Source organism: Octodon degus, unplaced genomic scaffold, assembly GCF_000260255.1.
Source record: "Octodon degus isolate 3935 unplaced genomic scaffold, OctDeg1.0 scaffold00032, whole genome shotgun sequence".
Classification (NCBI taxonomy): Eukaryota; Metazoa; Chordata; class Mammalia; order Rodentia; family Octodontidae; genus Octodon; species Octodon degus.
Genome location: NW_004524608.1, coordinates 4,478,006 through 4,487,918, shown reverse-complemented (window position 1 = coordinate 4,487,918; position 9,913 = coordinate 4,478,006). Strand labels below are relative to the sequence as shown.

The 9,913-nt window shown below is 39.8% G+C and overlaps 1 protein-coding gene across 2 annotated transcripts in view; it reads left to right on the top strand.

Annotated features, from left to right (window-relative positions):
- The window catches only part of LOC101584130 (zinc finger protein 709-like), a 111,249-nt gene that overhangs the window by 73,662 nt on the left and 27,674 nt on the right, over positions 1–9,913 (top strand). The window contains exon 1 of one of the 2 annotated variants that reach the window (XM_023713823.1): positions 6,835–6,945. The exons of the other annotated variant lie outside the window; for it this stretch is intronic. Coding sequence (XP_023569591.1) covers positions 6,943–6,945 — 3 coding nt within the window. The 5' untranslated portion in view covers positions 6,835–6,942. Of the gene's footprint in view, positions 1–6,834; positions 6,946–9,913 lie in introns of those variants that run through there. 2 annotated transcript variants of the gene reach the window in all.

The following is a 9,913-nucleotide window of genomic DNA, read 5'->3' as shown; positions in this document are numbered from 1 at the left end:
GCAGTGTATTATTTGTTGAAACTGTACTTTCGATTTGATTTGAAACTGTCTCATTGCTATATGTCTATCAATAAAACTTTGAAAAGAAAAAAAAAAAAAACCAGACTGTTGAGAGTGCCTGGGTTGTTTTTGTATCCTGGATCATGTTCAACTAATCCTCCTATCTCTTTTTGTTCCAGTACCACGCTGTTTTTTTTTTTATCATTGTATCCTTGTAATATAACTTGAAATTCAAGATTAAATTTCTTCTTTCACTGTCTTTGTTGCCCAGAAGTATTTTTGCTAATCTGGGCCTCTGTTGGTTCCATATAAATTTTACAGGTTTTTTTTTTCTAGTTCTCTGAAGAATACTGTTAGTCTTTCTATAGTTTTGTAGTTTGTATCTAGATGTTCTCCCAAAAAGGTTGGGACATGGACACATAATATTCATCAGTGAATTAGTCCACCATTGAGTTATAACTAAATGTGATGTGTGGTGAGGCATAGTTGGAGGAGGTAGGTCACTTGGGGCATGGTCTGAAACAGTACATCTCCCTGCCTCCTCCCTCATCTTTATCTTTTTTTCTGATGCTATGCCATGAGCACTTTGCTGCTATGCCCCTCAGTCATGATGCCCTACCTTGTTAGCAGCCAACTATGGAATGAAACCTCTTCGCTCCATGCACTTGAGGGTAACAGGTATTGTGTCTCTGCAATTAGGAAGTAACTAAAACACATACAAATTGTATTAAAACTAAGCATCATTTTTTTTGGTAGTATGGCCAGTTTGATAATATTAGTTCTTCCTATCCATGTACATGGGATATTTTTTCCATTTTCTGATACCTGCTTCAATGTTGTTTTTTTTTTTCTTTCATACTCCTAAAGTTTTTGGGTTTTTTTTCAAATGCATAAGTGTTAGGACTGTGTATCTTTTCTCTTGTTTTTTTTTCAAAATTTTATTGATAAACATAGCAATGAGACAGTTTCAAATCAAATCGGAAGTACAGTTTCAACAAATAATACACTGCATATATTCTTCTTAGTGGTTAATTGCTGTACAAGATGCGGACTTGAGATCCTGTTTACAAACACCATTAGAACAAATCATTCTATTCATTAAGAGAATGCAACTATATATCTATCCTAACCACTGGCCATGACTCATTCACATGGCTGCACTGACAAAGGTTCTACAATCTGAGGTACAGGATCTCAGGATAAATCCTGAGGGCAGTATACTGACCTTCTCAGACCAAAAAGCTACAACTCTTGTTGCACAGGTCCTGCTTTACCTTGGTCTTAACCATCCAGTAGAAAATTATGAAGATGAAATATAGGAAGTAAAGCCATGTTGTTATGTTGAACTGTGGGGGACTCAGGTCAATAATTTCTGACATTGCCAGTTAAACAGAAGACCCAATGCTATTATGGGCTACTGGACTCTTTTAGAATATTTTGCTGAGTTTAAGGTTTTTATAATAGAGGTCTTTCACTTCCTTGTTTAGGATAACATTTAGCCAATGTTTTTTTCTTTAAAGCTATTGGAAATGGAGTTGTTTTCCTGACTGCTTTCTTGGTGAGTCCATTGATGGTTTATAGGCATGCTATTGATTTTTCTGATTTTGAACCTCCTAATTTGATGAATTTATTTGTTCTAAGTATTTTTGGTAGATTTTTTTAATTCTAGTTTTTTTTTCTATAAAATTAGAAACAATGGAGTTGACAAAGATTTCCTTCCACAATTTTAAATAGCACCCTGTAGCCACTCTTCCTTTCATTGTCCTAACAGAGTTAAAAAAGAAAAAAACACATCATAGTGCAAGGAGGTCTCTGATGCTCTATTTAAGAGCACATATATGTTGGATCCCTTGGCCTGACCTTCAGTCATCTTCTCCCTATTGAAACTTCATTAAAGGTTCATAAATATGTACTACATGTTTTGCATGTAATTAAGATCAGAGTGAATTGTGGAACAAGGTTGCATGTTGTGAGTTGGTGAGAAGAATGAATGCCCAGTCACTAATTCCTGTCAATCATATCTAGAGATTCAGAGGAGGTACTGGAGTGGAGGTGCATATCCATTAAATTTTGAAAGCCTGATTTATCAAGAACTGTTGTTGCTGTGTGCTGTCTTGATGTGAAGGTATAAAGGCATCCCTGTCCATCTCTGTGTCCACCAAACATTCAAGATCCTATATCTATGCAGAGAATATTTGCATGGAGTCTTTGATTTGTGCCTATGTAGGAGCTGAAATCTCTGAATTCCCCCTGAAGCCCTCCTACCCCAGATTCCAAACAGCTTTGCAGATCAGCTTCGTGTAGAAGGCCATAGCATGGGCTGTACAGAAGGGGAAAGTCAGTCCATTCCACAGTTTTGGCTTTTATTGAAAGCCATCCTCAACCAGGCTTCTCTGTCAGCCTGTGTCAACTGAGTGCATAAAACAGATTAATCCCTTTGGCCTTTTCACACTAACTACATTATAGAATTAGAGCATACGGAATGAATAAAAAGAGTGGGGGTGCAATGGCAGAGCTCAAATAAACTGGGAATAATTATCTGGGTTTGGGTTGTACAGCTGGAGAAATTGAAAACTCATCGACATTTACAATGAAGCCTTGAGCCTGAGATTTAGGCCCGTTATGTGTTTTTTTCCCATTTGGCTAACTGCAGTGACCAATGTAGCTGTTAGGCTTTCCATAAGAAGCAATTTGGGGTTTTAGGGAATAGATGGGTGTGTCTGAAATTTTCTTATGACATAAAAAGAGTGGGGAATTTACTGTTATCTTGTGACTTTAGGCCCAGGATGATGCTAAATATACAATGAACAAGGTTGAGCTCATTAGAAGTAAATAATTGTCAGATATGTTGACAAGATTGATGAGCTTTTGTGGTTTTGATCATCACATGAATCTCAAAATTTTGTCCCCTTTCCACAGGTACAGTGGCTGGGGCTAACATTTCAGCTCACTGGTCAGTTACAAATAAAAGTAATTCTTACAAGTCTGGGCTTTTTAACATTCCTTAGTTCTTCAGGATTTCATGAAATTCCATTGCCAGCCACTAAAAAAAAAATATCTCATTATGATACAAAGCACAGAATTTTCACTTAAGAAATTCAAACGTTTTTGAAGACCTTGTATCAAAATTTGCAAACTATGAACAAGTAATGCTTATACATTCTATATATGTTTTCATCTTTACTCTGATGTAACAACTGTGGAGAATAGCCATAAAAAATTTAGTCCCTGAATTCATCAAAAATATCATGGTATTCACTGTAATACAATAAGAAATAAATAGCTGAGATACAAAAGGGCTGGGGAGATATCTCAGTGGCATAAGTACCTGCCTGGCAAGTGCATGGTCCTGAGTTTGATCGTTAGTACCACAAAAAAAAACACAGGAAGAAACAAAAAAAAAAGAAAGAAAGAAAGAAAGAAAGAAAGAAAGAAAGAAAGAAAAAAAGAAAGAAAGAAAGAAAGAAAGAGAAAGAAAGAAAGAAAGAAAGAAAGAAAGAAAGAAAGAAAGAAAGAAAGAAAGAAAGAGAAAGGAAGGAAGAAAGAAAGAGATTGAGCTTCCAGGAGATTAAAACCTAGAGCAGTTAACATTTTTTTTTCAGTTAATAGTTTTTGAATAATGGAAGAATTTACATGATGCTTAGGATTTGATAAGAGAAAAAAAATTAAGTTCAATCCCTGGAGTGTCGTGCTGGCCCTGCCCCCAGGTACACTGTCCTGGTGACTGAGACGAGGCATGGTGGTGCACACTTGTAATCCCAGCACTCGGGAAGCTGAAAACAGGAGGATCACTATGTGTCTTATCTGTGTACTGAGACCCTGTAAAAAAAAAAAAAAAAAAAAAAAAAAGATACCATGAAATGATCGGGCTGACCAAAATAGCTCAGTGGATTAAAGCGCCTGCAAGCAGGCACAAGAGCCAGAGGTTCAATCCCCGGGGCCTGCAGGGCTAGTTTCTCCCCTGGAGCAAGCTGAGAAAGCAATTGAGACTAGGCATGGTGGCAAGCGCCTGTAATCCCAGCTTTTGGGAGGCTATAAACAGGCGGATCACTATGCGTCAGATCTAGTAGTGAGACCATGTAGACCCTTCCCTAAAATACAAAATAAATAAATAAATCATTAAAAAAGTTTCATGATATCTTTGTTTTTCAATAAGTAAGAGTTCTTATGTGTTTTACATCCATGTACAGAAGCTTATAATTTTCTTTTTCTTCACTGATTAGCACATAAGAAAAACAAGGACCCTATTAATTTATACTGAAAGACTTGAACTTGAGTATACCGAAGTCATATAACTCATCAGTATTGGTAAAGCAAGATAAGTAAACTGTAGTGAGTAGTCTCAGGTCCAGTAACTTAAAACTGAAATACATCTTCAACCTGACAAGTAAGGTCTGTGATCTGGGGCCAAATGGGCTGTAGACCTCTGTGTTGCCTCTAGTTACTGAGAACAACTCTAAGCTTACTGAAAGCCACAAGCTGGAGAGCAGAGGAAAGCAGGTGACAACTGTATAAATTGGCTTGGAGATTTTGTCTTTTCTGAAGTTTTTATTGGTTGCCATAAGCTTTTCCCTGGAACGTCGTTTTGATTTGCTGGAGTCGATACATTTACATGAAAAAAATCAATGAAGAGCGATCATACAGGAAACACATTTGTATACTCTTCTAAAGGAAAACGTTGGGGCCAGGGAGATAGCTTGGTGCTCTAAGCGTCTGCCCGGCAAGCTCAAGGACCCGGTACCACATGCGGACCCTGCACACAGCCTGCAACCGAAACTGGGCATGGAGGCACACGCCAGTAATCCCAGTGCTGAGGAGGCTGAGACAGGAGGATCACTACTAGTCTGAGCTGTATAGTGAGACCCTGTACCAAATAAATAAATAATTTTTTTTTAAATTGTAGAAAGAAAAGTAAGCTGACAAGATAGCTCAGCAGACCAAATGCTGCTTAGGCAAACGTGGGGGAGGAATGCTAGTCAGCGATGGAGCCTGGGCATGGTGGCGCATGCCTGTAATCCCAGCGCTGGGGAGGCTAAAAACAGGAGGATCACTAGAGTTTGAACTGTCCAATGAGACCCTGTAACAAATACATTTTTTAAAAAAAGAAGAAAAGCTTGATGTAGTTGGCATTTTGTGGTTTTTAGACACCTAATATTAATTTATTAGGTTCTTACCATGGGTGCAAAATTCTGGACATACACAGTTTAAAAGTTTTATTTTAGCACATGGTTTGAGATTGAAGTTAGGTGATTTTGACTCCAAAGAAGTAATGTCATGGTAGAAGAAAAAACAGTGCAGAACAAAACTTGTACCAGAGAGGACGGGGGAGGGAGAAGGTAAAGCCCGTAATACCACACCTCCATGACTCAACCTAACAGGCCAGAAATGTGCTTTACTGCACCGGCCCTGCCCCCGGGGCCCACTGAGCCAGCAACAGAGTCCGGCATGGTGGCTCACGCTTGTAATCCCAGCACTGGAGAGACTGAAGACAGGAAGATCACTATGAATTCAGTCTATGTAGTGAGACCCATCTCTCATGTCAAATGTTAATCAAGAGTATCACATGACTCCAATTAATATTTCCCTTCTAGGAGTATTAATGCCTTGAAAACAGAGTTTTCAGTCTGTAAAGAGGGAACTACAGAAAACAAGGAGCTTACAGTCTCAAGTCCTCAGGTTTCCTTTCCTCAATACCAGGAAGTAGATGAAGCTAAAGCTTATAATCTTTGGGACATATATTGATTTTCTTAGCTTACTATAAATAAATCAGGTCGGTTGTGGTGGTGCACGCCTGTAATCCCAGCACTCTGGAGGCTGAGACAGGAGGGTCGCTTCAAGTTCAATACCAGCCTCAGCTACAGAGTGAGTTCACGGCCAGCCTGAACTGCATAGAGGGACCCTGTCTCAAAAAGAAACCCCCCGCCAAAAAAAAAAAAAAAAAGTAAATTGAGAGATATAATGTTAGAAAGACTTATTCACAAAGCAAACTACCTTATTGCTCATTTTTATTTTATTTTTTATGTATTTAGTACAGGGTCTACAGGGTCTCACTACACAGATCAGACTCGTAATGATCCTCCTGTTTTAACCTCCCAAGCTCTGGGGATTACAGGCACGCGCCTCTTCGCCCAGTCTCATTAGCTGTCTCAGCGTGTCCCCCCGGGGGGGCTGGGTCGTGGCATGGGACGCCTAGGATCAAACCCGGTCCCTGAGTCTGCCTAAGCAGGCGCTTTAATCCGCTGAGCTACCTGGCAGGCTCTATTTGTCATTTTTAACCTCTCACATCAATCCTTCCCTCCATTTCATTACGTCCTGACCTTTCCTAGATTCATGACTTCTTACAGTGATTTCTCTGTGGAGAATTAGCACATAATTGTGGAACTCAATTGGAACTCTTAGCACATATGTGACCCTATTTTAAGGGCCAACTCACAAGAAGAGGTCGCTGAATCCAGTAAGAAGGCAGGAGTAGCTGGGAGTGGGGGTTCATCCTTGTAAATCCAGCACTAAGTAGACTAATGCAGGCGAAGTACAGTGAGGTCAAGGCCAGATGAGACCCTGGCAAACAAAAATGACAGCGGCAGCTCCGCAAAGCTTATATGCAGCTAGGACGGGCTGTATCCTGGGAGAGAAAATAGTTTAAAAGCCTCTGGGTTACAATCTACCCCTTCAGCGTGACTCTTGTTTCTGTTTTTCCTGATGCAACTGTGACAGCTCGGAGGGCAGGTAATAGAGCAGGCGCAAATCAGGGTTAAAGACGCTGGCTGCAGGAACGGCCCAATCAGGTGACGCCGGGGAGGCGGGCTCTGTTTCCTGGCAACAGAGCTCGGCTCCTAAGCGCTGCGCTGAGAGCCGCCTCACCTGGCTAGACCAGCTTGCTTTAGGATTTCTGCGGGCTGCAGACTGCGTTGGAAGGGCCCTTGAAGACTCTGAAGCCACGCAATGGTAATAGTGTGGGGCGGCTGCCCTGCGATGGGATGGAATGGGAGGCGACGTGGGGGGTGGGGGTGGGGAGATCGACCCGGAAGTGGTAGGACCCGGCAATGGCGGTCCGGAGCTTCTGCGTGCTCCCGAGTCCGGGTTTTTCCTGGTCTGCCTTGGCTGAGGCTGGCCCGTTTTGGGCACCGAGCGGCACATCTCCCCAACACACCCCGCCAGCCTGGAGTGCAGGCTCGGGCAGCCCCAGCTCACAGCCGCTCCACTTGGGTGCGGAGAAGGGGAACGGTGGGAAGACCCAGGGTCAAGGGAGAGCTGGAGCTGCAGGAGCCGCGGCGTGCTGGTTTCCTGCTTTCATCCCTCCTGCCAGCAGACCTGATGGGTCTTTCTTTTATATATGCCTTTGGTCCAGTGTCTTAAACCCACAATTTCGCTCCTCAGTGCTCCTGAGTTCCTAAATTTGCAGTATACCCCCACATTGCCACACTCTCAATAGGTGATGGTAAATAGCATGATAATCCAGAGATGGGATTACCATTGGGTGTAACTCGGTGATGCAGCGCCTACCATTCCTGGAGTGGACTCCTGGGTTACACAAGCAGAAGAGCAGAAATACTATCTTAGTTGTTTATGTGGCGCTTATTTTAACAAAGAGAGCATTTAAGTGAGGACTTCCCATAGAGTTTAGAAGGTTGGGGGAAATGGAGGTGATGTTAATGTTTATTAGCAGAATCAGGAGAATGGGGCTGCCTGTTAAACACGATGTGAAGCTCAGTGAAGTTGAGCAACTACTTGGACATGTGATTTGGTAGGAGTGGAAAGAGAGGTGTCATCTCATACAATTGCTATAGCTGTTGGATTGTTCTTTGTTTTAAAGATTGAAATGCTAATTAATTGAGGTGGACTTCACAGTGGAGGCTACTGCACTAGAGGTAATACCCTAAATGTGAGGTCTGCAGGCATAAGAGTGCCTAGGGATGGAGGTTTTCTCTGTAAGGAGGAGCAAACTGCAGGAGAAAGACAGTGGAGAGGAGGTGTTGGTGAGGGTGACAAAAACTACACCTACAGTAGAGAAAGCCTTCACCTCAGGTGAGAATTGTTCATTGTATGACTTAAAGGAATAGTGTCCTGGTTCAATCTGAGAGTGGGCCATCATCATAGGCTTAAGAAAGAATTTAGTCAAAATTAGATTAAATATGTCTTCTGTTACTATCGATTAGTTAACATAACCATTTTGAGGGAAAATTGGAAATTAGGAATGTGGCCCTGTAAGTTTCAGAATTGTTGAGCATGATCATCTCAGTGTAATGGGGGAAGGGATTTCTCTAGGATACAAAAGATTGCAAGGTGTGGTTGATGTTTTTGTTACACAGAGGATTGGACGCAGGCCTTTTGCTGTGGATTACATTCCTCACGTTTTAATATTTTGTTTTTAAGTTCGAGACTGTGTCACTGAATTGTCCAGGCTGCAGTGAATTTCTGATCATCTTTTATCCTCTTGTAGTTCTGAGATGCAAGACATGAACCGGCATGACTAGCTAAAATGAGGGTGCTTTACCCCTCCTATTCAGTAGGATTCCAGTGCTTGCTTAGATGAAACTTAAAGTTAGGTGTGGTTGTGCCTAACTTTCATCCTAGCATCTTGGCACTCTGAGGCAGGAGGATTGTAATACTGAAGCCGTCATGGACAATGAAACAGAGCCCAAATCAAAATAAAGTAAAAATACCCCAGGGATATAGCTCGGCAGCATAGGGGCCCACCTGGCAAGCACAAGGTCATGAGTTCAATCCCCAGTAACAACAACAACAACAACAAAAATAAAAGTACTGAGATTGTCTCTAAACTAATTGTTGTAATGTGTGCGAGGCCCTGAATTTTAATCTCCAGCAATGAAGAATAAAAGTAGTAATGATTATTTTTTTTATTTTTTAATAATAAAATCATGAATTTTTTTTAAGATGTAGACAGTGAATTTTAGAAAAATATTTCTGAAATGAATACACAACATGTGTATTAGTAATAGATTGCACATTGTAAAAAATTATTTACAAACTTAAATGAATATAACAATAAAAACTCTACAATAAACATGAAGAAGAGTTTACAGAGCAGTCATATAACAGTTCTCCGTGTCAAAATCAAGTAATTTATATTAATGTTATTAGAATTCTCAAAGTAGAAAGTGGTAGGTAATAAATATTTAAAATTTTTGAATTTAATTAAAATTATAGCACCACATTTCCAAGAAAAAATGAACCTTTTGCACAAGAAATATGAATAAAATCATACCAAGATACACAAACATGAAATTGCCCAAAACTAACTGTCAAGAAAAAAATCATTAAAGCATGTACATAGAAAAAAATATTAACTATGGAAGAGCAAAATTAAATAGCATCTTATTCCACATTAGAAAACAAAAAGAGCAAGTGGGTAAGAAACTAGACTTATTTATTTAAAGGACTGAAAAGAAAGATCTGTCTTCATTGAATTTTATACTTAGCAAACATACCTTTGAAAATTAAAAGTAAACTATTTTCTAGTTATTCAACTCAAAATATTCTAGTACCTCCAGACACAGCATATAGAAAATAAGACTATAATCCAGAAGGGATTATATTAGCTGTATGGTCCTGGATAAAGAATAAAGAGCTCTCAAAATGGTAGTTATGCAGGACTTTGTAAAATACAGTATTAGACAAACCCATTTAAAAGGTCATTGAAGATTTCCACAAAACAGTATCAATCTTATGTCAGGTTATATACATATTTTTTCATACGTACGTGTGTGTGTGTGTGTGTGTGTGTGTGTGTGTCTATGTGTATAAAAGACAAGGAAGAACTAATACAAAGTCAATGGAAAATGGAAATATACTTTTTAAAGTTTCTAATACTAGAAGAAAATACCATACCATGTCTTATAAGTAGATTACAAATCAAAGAAACAGTATAAATCATAAAACAAAAATTAAAATT